Source organism: Scyliorhinus torazame, chromosome 15, assembly GCF_047496885.1.
Source record: "Scyliorhinus torazame isolate Kashiwa2021f chromosome 15, sScyTor2.1, whole genome shotgun sequence".
In the NCBI taxonomy this organism is placed as follows: Eukaryota; Metazoa; Chordata; class Chondrichthyes; order Carcharhiniformes; family Scyliorhinidae; genus Scyliorhinus; species Scyliorhinus torazame.
In genome coordinates this window covers 147,308,505-147,326,878 of record NC_092721.1, presented here as the reverse complement: position 1 = coordinate 147,326,878, position 18,374 = coordinate 147,308,505, and the positions used below count along the sequence as shown (strand labels likewise).

At 43.5% G+C, this 18,374-nt stretch overlaps 1 protein-coding gene across 1 annotated transcript; it reads right to left on the bottom strand.

The window, feature by feature from the left end:
* Positions 1-1,225: 1,225 nt before the first annotated feature.
* On the bottom strand, positions 1,226-13,795 carry shisa2b (shisa family member 2b). Its single transcript, XM_072476907.1, has 2 exons — positions 12,611-13,795; positions 1,226-4,534 (listed from the first exon to the last, which is right to left on the bottom strand). The coding sequence occupies exons 1-2, from the start codon at positions 12,924-12,926 to the stop codon at positions 3,972-3,974; spliced, it is 879 nt and encodes a 292-aa protein (XP_072333008.1). The 5' UTR covers positions 12,927-13,795; the 3' UTR covers positions 1,226-3,971.
* Positions 13,796-18,374: the final 4,579 nt, after the last annotated feature.

Here is an 18,374-nt window from a genome sequence, read left to right as displayed (position 1 = left end):
CTTAAGGGAAATACACTGTACAATTCAGTTTCTCTTTCACTCGCAACATTTCTGCACAATAAAATTTATATTAATTCTATGGTACAAAAAAGGCTGTAGCAAAGAATTTCACCGGTGGGGGGGTTCAGAGAAATCATTGAGAACAATGTGAAATACACACTGGCCACTGTGGTCCATGAGGCTGTTCTTTTTGCAGCAAGTGCTCATTTGGGTCTTTCTAAACTGAACAGAAAATTGGACCAAAGCCAATAAAGTTGCTCCTGTTCCAAAGACTAACAGAAGCTCTCAGTCTCCTGAGCCAAGAATTTCCTGTTCATTTTGGGTCAATCAAAAGACTGTTTTAGTCACTGATCATTAACACATGCATCCTAGCATCGCTACACTCTGAAATGCTATCATTTCCCTGAATTTCTAAGTACCCACAAGCAAGACACAAGAGTCCAAGTTGTGCAGCGTGATGGAACATCAACATACTACCCCAGCCCACCACAGCATCAAAGTTCAATTCCTCTGACCAATCTCTTCTACTGATTTCACACATTGTTGTGGATAGCACATGCAACACTCCAATGAGACATGGGAAAGGTGGGGGATCACAAAACCATCTGGCTGGACATGGTGAATGGACAGGGTGGAGTGGAGAAAGTGGATTGATTTGATAACCCGGTGAAAGTTAAAAGGAAGTATGGGCTCTCTAGCCTGAGTTCACATCCATGTTGTCCACTTAACGTTCCACTGTAGGGAAGAATTATACCAGCATTGGTCTGGGAAAACTGAAGATGAAGGTGAACAAGAGGTAAAAATGAAGACACTTGTGTTTTCAATAATTCTCCAAAATACAGGCAGGAACCATGTGGTTTTCCACACAGCAGAACATTCTGTTTATAACTTGCTGAATTCAAAGAAATTAAGGATGACACTGAATAAATAATTAATTTTCAAATACATGTCATTTAACCTCACCAGTACAAATAAAATCCCTGGGCTACAAGTTAACCTGTCAATTGTTGTCATCTTTATATATATATATCTATCATTGGATTCTCTTGCATAAAGTTCTGTTGTTCGCATAGTTTTCACTCTTTCAATCCAAATAATGAATGGTTGTTTGGGTACTGAGGGTTAAATTACATTGTCTTACAAATGATTACAAAAAATTAGTTTTAAATAGAAAGTGATGATAGATGGTCTCAATACCCAAATGCTATTCGTCAGGATTTCAGCACAGTTTTTAAAAAATATTTTTATTCAACATTTTCAACATACCACTGAGTTGGATGCATGTTTTCACTGCAAAAACTGAAATAAAGCGGAGTGTTCAAGATATTCATTGGTCTATATTTCGTTCATTTGGCAAGGTAATCCAGTATGAAAGCTGCTCGTTTGTAGTTGTTCAAAGTTTCTACCACAGTATCCACCTTTAAAATTGGGGATTATACACTGCTGCAACATACATAGCATATTTTACAGTACAATTTCAAAAAAGGATCAGCATTTGTGTTCTGTTTTGGACTTTTGAAGATTTTGTTGAGGTGAATATTATAAAATGCAGGTAGCTCGAATACTATCAATAGTTGAGTACTCAAAACAAACTGATTCTGAACTAAAATCTCCACTTGCAGTCTACTGACGAGGGTTCCAATAAATACTATCATCACAACTAAAATTCTCTTCTAGACTATTTGAAACAAATGAGAATGAACTAAACATCCCCTAGATTTATTTGGAAACTTCTCTGAATTAACTGGGAACGAAGGCCGAATTAAATTTACTGAGCCGGGAACGGACACAAACTCACGATGTAACTGAAATTAGATTTCAGGTTCATTTATTTTTCCTTCAAAATTGATACAACTGTTCAATTTTAGACACATTTAGTTGTTGAATGAAATGACAGCAAGTGCGAACCCCTTAAACGGTAGTTAATTTATTAGAAAACTTGAATTTGATGAAAAGATTATGTTACACCCCCCTCGTGTTGGATGGATTGCTGTTAACAGAATTGGCCATGTAAAGGCAATGTTTTTCCACTGCTGCAGCCAAGGTGCAAGAAAACCTCACAGTTCAAATTTGTAGTCAAAATTGCTTAAGAGTTAAAAACATTTTTGACTAACATGTATTTGAGTTTTCCTTTTTTTTAGGACTGAATTGTGATCCTTTACAACAAAATGAATATTGCTGTACCCAAGGCATTCTCTCACTCAATAAAGTAATCGATTGACCATCTTTGAAAACAGAAGTGTTGAGGCTGGCAAGTATAAGTCATTCTTGACAATCCGCACGTGGTTTTATGAAATAGAACTGTTTTTGGTAAAGAGGTAAACACAGATAGTGTGGTCACTTATCAGATCAGTTGTCTACTTAATGTAGTGACCACGCAAGGTACTGGCTCAAATCATCTGATCAGGAATGGAAGCCCTATTTCTGACCCCTTGTCTGATAAAGAAAATACCCTGCCTCCAATTTTTCTGGGCAGTCTGCTGATGAAGGATCCTTCTAAACTGACGCAAGTGCAGGAGACCTCAGAGAACCTGAGAAGCCCCCCCACCTTTAATTTTTTTTAACAGCACCAATTACAATATTTTGTAAGTAAAGCATTTAAATGTCCCAAAGCTTCTTTGAAAAGCTAGAGAAGGTAAATGGGTATGGGGGTAGGGTGGGTAAGATGAGGGATTAGGGTGGGTGAGGTAAATGGGTAAAGGGGTCAGGTAGATAAGGTAAGTAGGTAAAGGGGTAGGATGGCAGCTGGATCGGGTGGTAAGGTTGGGCCCGGGGGGGATCAGGCTGGGTTGGGGTGTCTGGGGGCTGTTGGGGTGGAGTCAGGTGCTGCAATTGGGTCAGCTTGGGCTGGGGCCAAGGAGGTGGGGTGATCAGTTGTATAATTACCCAGCAGTTAAATAAGGATTTTTTGTGGCACAGTGGTTAGCACTGCTGTCTCACAGTGCCAGGGACCTGGGTTCAATTCCGGCCTTGGGTGACTGTGGTGTTTGCATGTTCTCCTTGTGTCTGCGTGGGTTTCCTCCGGGTACTCCGGTTTCCTCCCACAGTCCAAAGATGTGCAGGTTAGGTGAGGATACGGTGATAGGGCGGGGAAGTTGGTCTAGGTGGGGTGCTCTTTCAGAGTGTTGGTGCAAACCCGATGGGCCGAATGACCTCCTTCTGCACTGTAGGAATGCTATTTATTTTTTTCTGAATATTTCCTAGGTAACTATCCAGGGAAGGCCTGAACTGTCCAAAGTCTCCAACTCTATTTCAGGGTTGCAGGTTGCAGATTTTTTCAGGATGCTGGGGAGTAAGGTAATTCCCACTGAGTCATTCCATTTTGACTTCTGAGGGGTCCTGCTCCGCTTCTTTGGGGCTACATCCAATCTCCAACTGTCTCCGGAGCCTGTGAGATCTAGCCTGATGTTTTACTGCCCACTCTCACTATGAACTCTTAACGTGTGATCGTGAGTGCTGTCAAACTGTCTGCTTTTAAGCAATGGAACAGGACTAACTGCATGGACTGCCACAGCCATCGATGAGACAATATTATCATGTACATCCAAGGTTTTCAGTGGGTTGGTCTCATTAGTGGGCAACAATGACCAATGTATACTCCCTTCATTGCGCATATTATCGTACTCACCACCAAATGCTTCCAACACCAACATGAGCAGCACTGACAATCACAAGAGCAGTCATTGGACAGCACTCACCATCAGATATTCCCAGGAGCATCAATAGGACAGAACTAAACATCAGCTCCTCCCATAAGCATCAACATGACAGCACTAACCATCAGATAGTCACAGGGTCATCAATGGGGTAGCAAATTAAAACATTTTTTCCATATACACAGTTTTTTTGCCATTTCACCTGAGATAAATTTGACAAAAGAACTGCTTACAAAATACTCAAATCGAGTTATGTTACATTTCAAAAAAGTGGCCCTCTCACAGCAGATATTACAAAGATTGAGAAGCATCTTTCTAAACAGTTACTGTTGTGTACACTATCTGTTCAGTATTCCCACTGACTTGAGGGAAGGGAGTCTGCATTTGTCGGAAACCATTCTGCAGCCCATCTATGTAAGGAGGCGTAGGGGTCATTGCCAAAGAGTCATGTTGAACGGCATAACCCAAATACTGAGGGTGTAAAAACTGAGCCTGGTGTGGCATAATCTGTGTGGCTTGCTGGCAGTTCATCATTGAGAAATTGGGTGGCATATTCAAGTATATATTATTCATTGTCCCTTCTGTCGGCAGACAGCAGTTTGTCTGTGTTCTTAGAGGGGGAGCCCTCGCCCCTGAGTTGCCGCTGGAGCTGGAGCTGGCAGCGGTGCTGGATTGCCGTGATGAGGATCCTCTGGGATTGCCAGAACTCGAGATCATGGGGATAGTTTCCATGAGGCGATTTTCTGTTGGAGCTCTGCTCTGTTGTGGTTCTTGCTTGGGCTTGAGACATCTGCAGCAGCAAGCTGCCACAAACGAGCCTACAATGACAAAGGCCACAAACACCGAGCCAACAATGAGGAAAGGCACGTATATTGGCACTGGAGGAAAAGAAACATACCATATTATTAACAAATAAATATTACAGGATGAAAAGAACACAACTGACAATAAATGTGGAACACATTAGCCTAGCAGGAATGATGTTCTCCTCGCCTAAATGACTAACAGTAATACTGAACATGATTATGACAAGTGGATGCAGAAGTATAAAGATACAAATATATTAAGATGGCACAGTGAAACAATATATTATGTGTTACAGAATAACAGTTCTATATACTTCAAACGTTAAGAGAACTATACGTGACCCATTGGAATAAATGAGATTCCTGGATGCATCATTTGTTTTATAGGATTGCTGCATTATTTGGAAGGCCTTCAGGATCAGAAACAATTCTTGCAAATGTGCCACTAGTTGGTCAATTGCTAATGTGGTTACTTCTGGCTATGAATAATTATGAAATTGACTCCAGACTCCCCCGCCACCCTGCCTTCAGGCAGCAGAGTACATGAAAGGCGCAACACAAAATCAGGTCACTGGGTCCAACAGGACTATGTCGGTGCTTATGCTCCAGACATGCCAACTCTTTCCCCTCTTCATCTAATCCTATCAACATAGCCTTTTATTCCTTTCTCTCGCGTGCTTTTTTACCTTCCTCTTCATTGCATCTATGTCATCCGCCTCAACTACTCCTTGTAGTAGCACGTTCTGCATTCTAACCATTCTCTGGATGAAAGAGGTTTCTCCTGAATTCTCTACTGGATTGGTGGTTTGCAATACTCGGGATACAACTGAGGAGAGGGCGGAAAAGAACTGTGACAGGAATTCAAATACATCCTGTTACAGCTAAGTCTGCTGCTTGTAATGAAAGCAATGAGTTACAAGGCTCATTGAAAATGTGTATATTCCGTGCTATTTCTGCTTGCTTTGTGAAATATAGAAATAGAAATAATTCAGAAAACAATAATTGTTACACAACCATTTTAACATATTTTAGACTGCCTTTATTTCCGAATGCAAACTGTTCTGGTGTTTAATTGGTTGATTTTATCCCTGCAGTGAAACAAGTTTGATAAGAAATTGCCATTCTATAAGCTGCATAAGTGCACAGCACAGAGGGCATGAGACTATTCCCCTTTCAGTTCTTTGATTTCAGGATCAAATTGGATTTAATTTGGATTTTCAAAATGTATTCAGAGTACTCCCCTTTGTCAGAAATATACATTATTTGTTACCCATGCCCAAATAACCCTTTGTGTTCATTTCAATGTGGGTTATGGCTGCTGCTCCGGACCGCAGTCCATTACATCTTGTTCTCTTTTCTTGGCCCTTCTCTCTCTTGGCCATATACCCTTTCCTTTCTCCCCTCTCTGATACTTTGTGCCACTGCCCCCACACACACACACACACACACACACTACATTGCCCCTATTCAAACCAATCACTACTCCTCAGCCTTCCTACCCTGTCCCCACCACATATTTGAATCCCCTTAAATAAGCACTGGTGCCCCCCTTGGCATCAGCTAAAAGGCCCACAGGTGTCCTAATCAGTAGCAACCCCAAATGTTCCATTCTCCTTTCTTGTTAACCTTCCCAACTCAGTCATTCCTATCTCATTCACTCCACCCACTGCTTTGGGCTCTGCCTCTCCACATTTTCCGTTAGAATGTCCACCCACTCAAGATTATCCTGAAGAGTAAGTATACCCCGTGGTTCCTTTCTCTGCTGACTTATCTCTTTAAACTCCATTCACCTACCCCTGACCTTTAAACAAGAGTGAGGAGCTCGTAGAGTTCTTTGTCACCATGGTAGAGACCACCAATTGAGCTTCCTCTACTGCATCTCTCCTCTTCCTCTTGCCCACCAAACCAACTTTCCACCCTGCTTGTATCCCCATCTCCCTCCAGTTTCTTCCCTTTCTTCCCAGACTCTTTTCCAATCCATCACATAGCTGAGACCAACCTCAAGACAATCAAGCAAGGAGGCAAGGACGAGAACAGTTATATGCCTGATCCTGAAAGTTCTGCCGATAGTGTGTAGAAAGGGGAGTGTAAACCTCTAACAAACTGATATTGGAAGGACAGTGAATTTTGTTTGTTGCTGCCATCTTCCTATAGCTTGGTTGGTGATCTAATGTGAACATGTTCCACCTGCCTACAGACAATACCACTCTGAATGACTAGCAGAAGCTGCATTTCATGTTTTTTTCCCCTTTTAAATATTTATTTTGCCGCCTTTTGAAATCTGTCAGCACTGACAGAGCATTTCATCTTTATGTTAAAAAATTCTCGTAACCCCCTTGTTCTTTTTGTGACAATTTAAAATTAAAATCTAATTACCGTCTCTGTAACCAGTTGCATAATTGTCTCCCCTTAACCACCTCTGTTGCAGCTTGCCCTCACTCTTTGTTCCAATGAAAAAGCTACAGTTTCTCTGGCCTCTTCGTACCAATACAGCACTTAAAATTGGACGCAATATTCCAATTGTAGCATAGCAATGATTTGTGGAAGTTTAGTATTGCTTCTGTGTGTTGTCAACTTTCCCAGTTCTCAGATGTGGAATTATTCTTCCTCTAAACAACAATCCCCAAGGGCTCAGTCCAGCACTGATGGTTCTGGATGAGAGGCAGCCCTAGGATTTCAGCCTCAGTATCTAGTTGAAAGTCAAATGACCATCAGTTCAGCTTGAATAAAACCTATAGCACAATCACAATGGAATATGATGGTGGAAATGTTTCAGAGTTAGCGTTTGGTGTCAAAACACAAATACAGCAAGATAACTCTCTGTTGCTGCCAATTATGGCAAGTTTGAGTGAGCGATCTCCGTGTGAGTTGAAAAGGTTTTTTTTCACACAAGTTGACACTGTCATCAAATATTCTGTTGCTTTACAAGCTCACATACCCTGATAGATTCTCTATGCATGTTGTCATAGAAAATCCCAACGCATGAAAGGAGTTATGACGCAGTGCACATGAACGCCAAAAGTTATGGTCCCTTTATTTATCACAGAGCTATAATTAGCATTACATAATCGTGCAAGTATTCACCTCTGCCAGTAAAGTAGAGAAATTAGCATTTTGGGTATTTTGTCCAATCTAAAGTCAGCAGTGCAGCCTGCAGAAATACCCATGCACAAGTTCCAGTGCATGTTGGGGCTGGAATGGCCTCAAAGTCCAATTTCAGAATGCAGCATAAATAATACCATTACTTATATTTACATGGCACTGTATCACATTGTGAGGTATTTTAAAGATAGTTCAGTGAATTACTTTTAAAGTGCACCGACAAAATGCAAGTGCACCTGCAGCCGCCATTCTGTACGAACAATGCTCCACAAATAGAAATGAGATTTATGGATAGAGTGGATGGGCGGGCACTCTTTTCCAGGGTACATAGGTTTAAGGTCCGTGGGGCACCGTTTAGAGATGTTCCAGGCAGTTTTTATACACGGAGGGTGGCGAGTGCCTGGAACGCGTTGCCAGGGGAGGTTGTGGAAGCAGATACATTAACGGCGTTCAAAAGGCGTCTTGACAAACACATGGATAGCAAAGAGAAAATGCTGGAAAAGCTCAGCAGGTCTGGCAGCATTTGTAGGGAGCGAAAAGAGCTAGCGTTTCGCGTCCAGATGACCCTTCATCAAAGCTTTGAAAAAGGGTCATCTGGACTCGAAATGTTAGCTCTTTTCTCTCCCTACAGATGCTGCCAGACCTGCTGAGATTTTCCAGCATTTTCTCTTTGGTTTCACATTCCAGCATCTGCAGTAATTTGCTTTTAAACACATGGATAGGATGGGTATAGAGGGATACGGCACAAGGGAGTGCTGAGGGTTTTGGCCAAGATTGGTATCATGACCGGTACAGGCTTGAAGGGCAGAAGGGCCTGTTCCTGTGCTGTATTGTTCTTTGATATAACTGAACACCCAGTCTGTTTATCCGATGATAAATTGTCCATAAATGGAGAAACCAGTCAAACACCTTGGTTTTCATTCTAGGTCTGGTAGCATCAGAGCTTACTAACTATTTGGATTTCTAGTGAGATTTGCATTGCAGCTTGATACATCTCGACTGATGGAGGTATGATAGTATAAAATAATTTAATTGGACCACGGTAACGGACCAAATTACAAAATCCACACCAGCATGGGTGGAACTGCAATTATCCTTGAATCTGGGGGCAGCACGGTGGCACAGTGGGTTAGCCCTGTAGCCTCACGGCGCCGAGGACCCGGGTTCGATCTTTCTCTGGGTCACTGTCCGTGTGGAGTTTGCACATTCTCCCCTTGTTCGCGTGGATTTGGCCCCCACAACCCAAAGATGTGCAGAGTAGGTGGATTGGCCACATTAAATTGCCCCTTAATTGGAAAAAATGAATTGGGTACTCTAAAAAAAAATTTAAATCCATGAATCTGAGCAGCAAAAGCCAAAATAACAAATGTACCAATCTAATATTTTCTTAATCCTTAGCATTTGGATTATATTTCAGGTTACACCCCAGCTCTTGCTTTAGATTTCACTATTTACTTGAAACCCGGGAGGGATGGACAGGTTTCTCTTACTGGACTAATTAAATGACTGGGTTTAAGTTATTTCCTTTCTATTAATTTACTAGTACGGCTTAATACGTTGGTATGGGAGGGAAAATTAAATTATTTGGCTGTAAGATTAGAAACATCAATTTCAACAGGTTTTTCTCAGCAAAAAGACTAATAAACTTTGAATATAGTGGTCACATAACCTATTTTAACTCATTTGACCAAAGGGGAAATATGCTGAATATTATATTTAAATTATTGTATTAACAGGTAATGACCCTCCGAATAACATAGCATTTTGGGTGAACATCAGTGTGTCGCTTTACCAATATTTAGTGGACTTAAATTTCTACGTCACTGTGGCTCAGGAACTCACAGAAACATGGAAAGATACATCACAGGAGGAGGCGATTCACCCATCAGATGTGTGTCAGCTCTTAGGAAAATCTATCCAATTAGCCGCACTGCACTTTCACCATGACTTGTGACTTTTTTTCCCCCTTTAAATATTGAATTTCCTTTTAAAAGTTACTACTGACTGCTTTCACTACACTTTCAGGCAGCGCATTCCCAATTGCAACTCACTGAAATGTCCTGTCCAGAATTGAACACAATATTCCAGCTGTGGCCTGACTGGTGTCTCATTGTTGCACTCCTTTCCCCAATGATAAAACTCATAAGACTCCTTTCATGGCCTTCTATTCTGTTGTTGTTTGCTACATTTCCAAGTTTCATGTCCTTTGCAAACTTTGAAATGATTACATGTATTCCCCAGTCCAGGATAATATACCAAAAGAGTATTGAGCCGACTGACCCCTGTAGTACATGACTGTACACTTCAAAAATAATGTTCACTATTACTCCACTTTCTGTCCCTTAGCCAATTTTGTATCCCTGCTGCAACTGTTCCTTGAATCCCCTGGGACTTAATGTTACTTACAGATGTGGTGCTGTATCAAGACCCACATATAACATCATCAGCACTCTTTGTTATTTCATCAAATATTTTTTATTTTTATTTTAGAGTGCCCAATTCATTTTTCCAATTAAGGGGCAATTTAGAGTGTTCAATCCACCTACCTTGCACATCTTTGGGTTGTGGGGACGAAACCCACGCAAACACGGGGAGAATGTGCAAACTCCACACGGACAGTGACCCAGAGCCGGGATAAGACCTGTAGATTATATAATTACAGCAGTGTGGTGGCTGACAAATTTTTTCAGTCGATAGGATCTAGTTCATGCTGGAATACTGGCTGCAAAATGTTTCAGATGAACCAGCTTTATTACAGAAATGTGCTCCTGGGCTCACTATGAAACAAAGCCTTTGGCCAAACCCTTACAGGGATCTGCAATGTGTTTACACTAGCCCGTGGCTAGTTCGTTTGCACCACTGTCTCATATTTAATTTCCTTTTCCTGATAAAATAATGGATCCTCTTCATGGTTCTCATTCTGTGTCCAGGAATCATCTGAGCAATGTAAACACTGGGAGCTAACACAGCAGCCTCCTGGGATCTGAATAAAACAAATGCTGGTGTCCCTTCAGCCTGGCTAGACTTCAAGCCAGTTCCCAAGAAGTCGTGACACCTTGCAAATGCACGCCATTATGTAGTCCCTTAATGGTTTTGATCATGAATAAAGTATTGCTAACTTGTTTATTTCAATTATTCAGAAGACATAGATGTTACTGCTCTTGCTTTCATTGACATTCCTACACTAATGTGCATTGTAAAGGAATGCCCTATAATCAGATTTTTTAAAAGAATCCCGAGGCCATTCGGCACATGGGGTCTGCACTGACCCTCTGAAAGAGCACCCCACCTAGGTCCACTCCCTGCCCTAGCCCCCTAACATGCACATTTTGAACACAAAGTGACATTTTTTTAGCATAGCCAATCCACCTAACCTGCACATCTTTGGATGTCAAAATGTTGCTGATTGACTCCAGAGCAAGAATTGCAGGTCAGATGTGTTACTACTATACTTTATTATTTCATTTATTATTTAATCACCTCATTAAAACGTTTACAGCGATTTATTTCATTGTATAATAGACTACGGGTAAGGACCCCCCTCCTTACATTCAAAATTGAAGGATATGAAAATAATTTGAGTTGGGGTTGATTGGGGGGGGGGGGGGGGGGGGGGGGAGCTTCGCCAATCGCTTTATTCGGAGTGTCAGGTGTAGGAGTGCTGTCAAGGTCTGTGCCCCAAGTATTCTCAGAAAAATCCCGAATGGGTCAAACTGATGGTGAAACAAATTGTGCCAAAATGAAGAGGAACTCAACATGAGACAGGCGGACTGGATTGATTGACAAAATAACTCTGAGCAGCAAGTGGACTTTTCAAGAGCTCTACCTCACATGGAAGTAAACCCCGGGTGAGTTTAAATGATCTCGCTCCAAATAACTTCTCGTTCCGCTGGGGCTGGAAGCCATGGGAAAGTTACGATGCCACGTTATTTATTTTGTCTGGTTATTTTGTTGTGTTTTTGTCTGGATGTTTTTGGGGGCCCGGTTAACTTGTGTGGTCTTTTGAATCACACTGTGAAGTGCACCGCTGGCCATGTTAACGTTGCAGTTATCACTTGCCGCAATCTGGACAAGGCTTAACTTTTCCACATAAATTAATGGACTAACAATTTGAAGTCCGGAGTTTACATTTTGCATGTACCGGTTTCGAGACAGGACAATAAACTAATGTTAAGATAGCATCTACACTTTCTAACACAAAAATGCAGTCGATTAGTTGGCATGCAGATGAATTTGTCCATTCATTTATAATGAAGAACTGTAACTGGGTGAATCGTTAACAACTTCCCAGCTGTTATTCACAGTGCAAGAACTAACGTGTGACCATGGCCAGCCTTCTTTAATATGCAAACTCCCCCTGACTGAGCTCGGCACACCCCGCCACTCTGTCCCACTCCATTCGCTGGCAGGTTGATGTGGAGCTGCTTTCCCGGAGTGAGTAGCCCACATTGCTGCAGAATGATGGATCCACACTGCACCTTGCCGCTATTTGTCCAGAACCCCCCCCCCCCCCCCCACACATATCCCCCATCCCCCCCCCCACATATCCCCCATCCCCCCCACACATACACTCTCCCCTGGGATTGTACCTCACACACTAACCGGTGTGAACAACCGGGACTGCTTTCATGTGCCCTCCCCCAGTGCCCGGTTTTTGATAATCGTGACGACAGATTAAAACTTCCGAAGGCACAAACTTTTCAATGGGACGCGACCACCACAACAAAAACCCTCCCTCCCCTCTTCATCCCTGTTGAGGTTTCCCGACAGACCATTTTTCACCGGGTTTTTTGTTTTGCCGAAGGTGGGAATCTGAGGAGTTTTGTCCCCAAGTTGATGAGGAAACAGAAGGAAGAGCGCTCACCCCATTACCCCCCCCCCCCCCCCCTACATGGAATTTACAGCAGGTACAGACCATTCAGCCCCATATTATTTCACCTAACCCCCTCAGCCTATTCTCTATCCCGCTGCCCAAAGGCATGGACCGTCACCCCAATGTCCCTCTTTTACAAAGTGTTCCGTACCCTGCAGTCCTCCCGTTCTTACCTGCCGAGGAGTCGCTGCTGTCTCTGCCGGGGGGGCCGTCGCTGCCCAGAGCCGGCTGGTCGTTGTGACAGTGGCCCTGGTCGAGCCTGGCCTCGGTGCTGGAGCAGCAGTAACGCAGCGAACAGGAGCCGCAGCAGATGGTGGCCGAGGCCGAGTCGAAGCGCTCGGGACACTGGAAACCTTGGTGCCAAGTCCCCTGAGAGTCCAGCCAGCCGTGGCAGTACTCTCCGGTAGCACTGGCCGGGGCCGGGGCCGCCAGGAAAGCAGCAAGAGACAGGAGGAGGCAGCCCGGGTACACCCTGCACCTTCTCATCATTAACCCCGTCCAAACTGGCTGCAGCTTCAATAATAGACACAACAATGCGGCGACCCTCCACAAACACCCCCTCCGCTCCTAAAACATCTTCAGCAAAAGTGCCCAGGTCAGAACAGAAACGCAGAGGTGCCCCAGCATCAGAGCCAGGAGAAAACAATCCTCAAACAGCAAAGCAAACAGCAAGTAGACAGACTTCACTCCCCATCTTCAGCCGGCGGGGAGACACAGCGGAATTTAGTTTAGTTGTTCGTTTTCACGGGACGGGCAAGGTGACACTTTCCCCGTCGCCAACATTTCCACGTTGCTTCCTGGCCCGCAGCAGCAACAAGGACACGGGAGCCACCTGGTTCAGGAAGAAATGAAGCGCCGTTTTAATCCCAAATGTGCAGCGGGCGCTGAGGATCGGCTGCTCCGTCTCCGGTCAAAGCTCCGTGTGCATCGCCTTGGACTCTTCCTGCAATGCTCAGATTTATAATCCCGCAGACCCGGCTGGAAGACTCTGTTGCATTTCCGCACAGGCTCCCCGAACTATCTGTGTACAAGGGGATTGACAACTTTTATTTGTTGCGGGGAAAAAAGAAACAAAATTGTCACTTTGCCCAAAGGCTGTCTCTGTTAGCACGGGCTGGGGGAGATTATCTGTCTTTACATACACGTGTTTGGAAAATTAAAGTTGGCAATGCTGCAGTGTGACCCATCTGAGCTGCAGTACCCCAGGTCACACTTGTTCCTCCCTCTGCCTCGTCTTAATACTTGGGACTGTTGCCTCCTACAATACTGCTCCCTCACTGCCCCTCCAGCCTCCTCCACTTCCCAATATAAGGGATTCAATCATTGGTCTGAGTCTGCGTGGAAAAAAACCCCAGCACTGTCCTATGGGAATTGGAGTTTCTTCAATGGCCAAACTTACTTAGTTGTCATTTATTCGCTCAGCGGGATTGATGTTAGTAAACAGTCAGTCCTAAAACTGAGAATTCGCTGGGCATATGTGCGATGTTTTAAAATATATTTGACCATGTGCAGGTAGAGTTTACTGGGCGCCTCGCCCTGCTGGCGGTGCATCGCAAGCTGCACAGAGAGGGAACATGTTTGCAAACGTTTGGCTCGGTTTCCGGACTCCGTCCCGTGTCCGAACCAACATATTGTTGGGTGTAACATGCGGACACCTACCTCCCTGCACACTAGTGTTGAGACAGGTAGCAACTCTAACGCATGGTTAAGCTAAACTTTTGTCAATGGACATGGTTTAAATTATTACAAATACAAAGCACAGATTTGAAAAAAGAACCCTGGAAATCAGGGAAGAAAAACGTCAAGTGCGGGATTGGTCATTCTAGTCGGGGTGCACACTTATGGTAATAGCAATGTACAGTTCTGGTGATAGCAATGCAGTTATTGCAGTTATGGTAATAGCAATGCAGTTATGGTAATAGCAATGTACAGTTATGGTGACAGCAATGCAGTTATGGTAACAGCAACACACAGTCATGGTAATAGCAATGCACGTTCCGCAAATTAAAATGGAGCCTTCATTGTCAAATAGGAAATGGTACCCAATTATTTTTCTCCCCCAATCAAGTGGCAATTTAGTGTGACGAATCCGCCTACCCTGCACATCTTTGGGTTGTGGGGGCGAAACTCACAAACACTGGGAGAATGTGCAAGCTCCACGCAGTGACCCAGAGCCCGGATCGAACCTGGGACCTCAGCGTCGTGAGGCAGCAGTGCTAACCACTGTGCTACAGTGCTGTCCCTCTTGGTGATTTTATCATGTATTTCATCACATTAATGTGCCTAGATAATAGGGGTTACTACTAGAACATGCCAGTCGGATAAAGTTATACATATCTATAGAGTTGTGGCTTTTAGATGTGAATCTTCTAGTCGGGCTGTGTCAGATGGTCAGCATTTCACCACAGGTCAATTTTGTCTGTGTGTTTGGTCCAAAAGTACAATTGCAGTTTTCCACGACCAATCAGATCAGCGGGAAGGAACAGGCAGCCTAACGTTTCATTGCACAAATGTGATGTGAAAAGACTTTTAAGATGAGCTCATGGTTTCTGGGAATTACGGTGACAGGTGTTGGTTTTTACAATGTGTCCCCAAAGGAGTTGGTGCAGAACAAATGATCGGCTTAAACAAGAGTTTAACATTTCCTTTTGAAGGAACTTCCTGAGAATGCCCAGAAATAAAGAAAATCTGCTATGAACACACAAACTGGCTTTCTTAACCATTCCCGTCACTGGAATGACCAAGAATGAACAAAGAGTGAGGACGAAATGGCAATGAGTTTTATTTAATGTAGGCAATTTAAAATAAGATTCCCATGTTTAGAGGTTCAGAGCAATGCACCTTTGTGATGTGCAATGCAAATAGCTGGCTTGTTTGTGTGTGTCACAGTTCCAACTCCATTCAATAAGCCACATCTTCTTGGAAAAATAACAGGGAGCTCACACCATTGTTAATGTCCAAATTGGCACCAGTTTCAGGGAAAGCAGAGAAAGGTCAAGAGTTGTGAATCTGCAGAACTTCCTGCGTGACATATGCCACTCTGACATTTTCCACACTCAAGTGCCATCTTATTCTTAACGCTGTTATTTTTAAGAACTTGCTGGATCTGCACATTGATTGCCCAATAAATTCACAACAGAAAATAAGGGAACAGAATTAACAATATAGGTAATGCAATTCCCATCACTCTCTGGGCCAGTAAGGGAACAATTTAAATCATTTTTTTGCAATGAATAACTTCGGGGCTATTAAAAAGTCGACTTTTATTTTTTCTTTCAATTTTTTCTTGCCTGTCAGCTACAGCTAAGTGGCTAGCACTCTTGTCTGTGAGTCAGAAGGTTGTAGGTTCAAGTTCCACTCTGGAGTCTTGACCATTAAAATCTAGGATCAAACACTACAGCAGTACTGAAGAAGTGCTGCACTGTCAGTAGATGCTGTCTTTCAGTTTCAACCTTAAATTGAGGCCATATTTGCTGTTTAGTGGATGTGAAAAATTCCATGCCGTTGTTTTGAAGAGGAGCAGGAGAGTTATACCCAGTGGGACTGGAGGTTGTACTGGTGTTCCCCAGGGGTCAGTGTTGGAACCCTTGCTTTTCCTGATGTATATTAATGACCTAGATCACAGAATTGTTACGGTGCATGAGGAGGCCATTAGGCCCATCGTGTCTACACTGGCTCTCCAAACGAGTACCATGGCTTGGTGTCATTCCCCTGCCTTTTCCCCTTACCTCTGTACATATGTTTACGAGAATAGAAACACTCACGTCCCCTTGAATGCCTCGATTGAACCTGTCTCCTCCACACCTCCAGCCAATGCATTCCAAACCCGAAGCACTCGTTGTGTGAGAGACTTTATCCTCACATCACATTTGCTTCTTTTGCAAATCACCTTAAATCTGTGTTGCCGCGTTCTTGATCCTTTTACAAGGGGGAACAGCTTCTCCCTCTCAACTCTGTCCAGCCCCCTCATGATTTAAAATTTTTTTTAGAGCACTCAATTCCTTTTCCAATTAATGGGCAATTTAGCGTGGCCAATTCACCTGACCTGCACATCTTTGGGTTGCGGGAGTGAGACCCACGCAGACACGGGGTGAATATGCAAACTTCACACGGACAGTGACCCGGGGCCGGGATCGAACCTGGGTCCTCGGCGCCGTGAGGCAGCAGTGCTAACCACTGTGCCACCATGCCCCCAGCCCCCTCATGATTTTGAACATTTCTATCAAATCTCCTTTCAGCCTTCTTCACTCCAAGGAGAACAGTCCCAACCTTAAATCTATCCTCATAACTGAAGTTTCTCATCCTTGAAACCATTTTTGAAAGCCTCTTCTGAGCTCACTCCAGTGCATTCAGATCCTTCCTATAGTGTGATGCTCAGAACTGTACACAATGTTTCAGTTAAGGTCTAACTAGTCTCCAACATAATCACCTTGCTCTTGTACTCTATATTCCTATTAATAAAGTCCAGAGTACCTTATGCTTTATTCACTGCTCTCTCCACCTGTCTTGACACCTTCAATGATTTGTGCACATATACACCTTTTAATAATAATCTATATTATTGTCACAAGTAGGCTTACATTATCACTGAAATGAAGTTACTGTGAAAATCCCCTAGTCACCACGCTCCGGTGCCTGTTCGGATACACTGAGGGAGAATTCAGAATGTCCAATTCACCTAACAAGCACGTCTTTCGAGACTTGTTGGAAGGGAACTGGAGCACCCGGAGGAAACCCATGCAGACACGGGAAGAAAGTGCAGACACCGCACAGACAATGACCCAAGCCGGGAATCGAACCCGGGTCCCTGGTGCTGTGAAGCAACAACGCTAATCATTGCTACCATGCTGCACCCCTTTTAGAATTTTACCCATTATTTTGTGTTGTCTCTCCATGTTCATCCTGTCAAAATACATCACCTCACACTCCCCCGCATTGAACTTGATCTGTCACCTATCTTCCTACGCCACCAACCTGCTTATGTCCTTTTGAAGCTCTACACTGTCCTCTACATAGTTTACAATACTTCCAAGTTTTGTATCATAAGGACAGAAGGAATAGGAACGGGGTATGCCATTCAACCCCTCGAGCCTGCTCCACTAAGCAATAGGATCATGGCTGATCTGACATTCCAACTTTCTACGCCTCCCGCTGCCTGGGGAAAGCGGGCAGTATAATCACAGATCCCTCCCACCCGGCTTACTCACTCTTTCAACTTCTTCCATCGGGCAGGAGATACAGAAGTCTGAGAACACACACGAACAGGCTCAAAAACAGCTTCTTCCACACTGTCACCAGACTCCTAAATGACCCTCTTATGGACTGATTTCATTAACACTACACCCTGTATGCTTCATCCGATGCCAGTGCTTTTGTAGTTACATTGTATATGTTGTGTTGCCCTATTATGTATTTTCTTTTCTTCCCTTTTCTTCTCATGTACTTAATGATCTGTTGAGCTGCTCGCAGAAAAATACTTTTCACTGTACCTCGGTACACGTGACAATAAACAAATCCAATCCAATCCAATCTTGCCCTTTCCCTGTAATCTTGGATTCCCTTACTGATCAAGAATCCATCTACCTCAGCCTTGAATATACACAAGGACTCTGCCCCACAGCTCTATTGTGTCAAGGAGTTCCAAAGGCTCACAATCCTCTGAGTGAAGAAATTCCTTTTCAGTCTTAAATTGGCACTGCTTTATTCTGAAACTATGCCCTCTGGTCCTAAACTCTCCCAGAAGGGGAACATCTTCTCAGCTTTTACCCTGTCAAGACCCTTAAGAATCTTGCATGTTTCAATGAGGTCACCTCTCATTCTTCTAAATTCCAATGAGTAGAGTCCCAACTTGTTTAACCTTTGCTCATAAGACAATCCCTCCATACTGAGGATCATCCAAGTGAATATTCTCTGAACTGCCTACAATGAAATAATATT

Coding starts and splice junctions, on each gene's coding strand:
- shisa2b (XM_072476907.1), bottom strand. CDS start 12,926: ATGATGAGAAGGTGCAGGGTGTACCCGGGCTGCCTCCTCCTGTCTCTT. Junction 4,535..12,610: donor CAGCAGCGACTCCTCGGCAG/GTAAGAACGGGA, acceptor CTTTTCCTCCAG/TGCCAATATACGTGCCTTTC.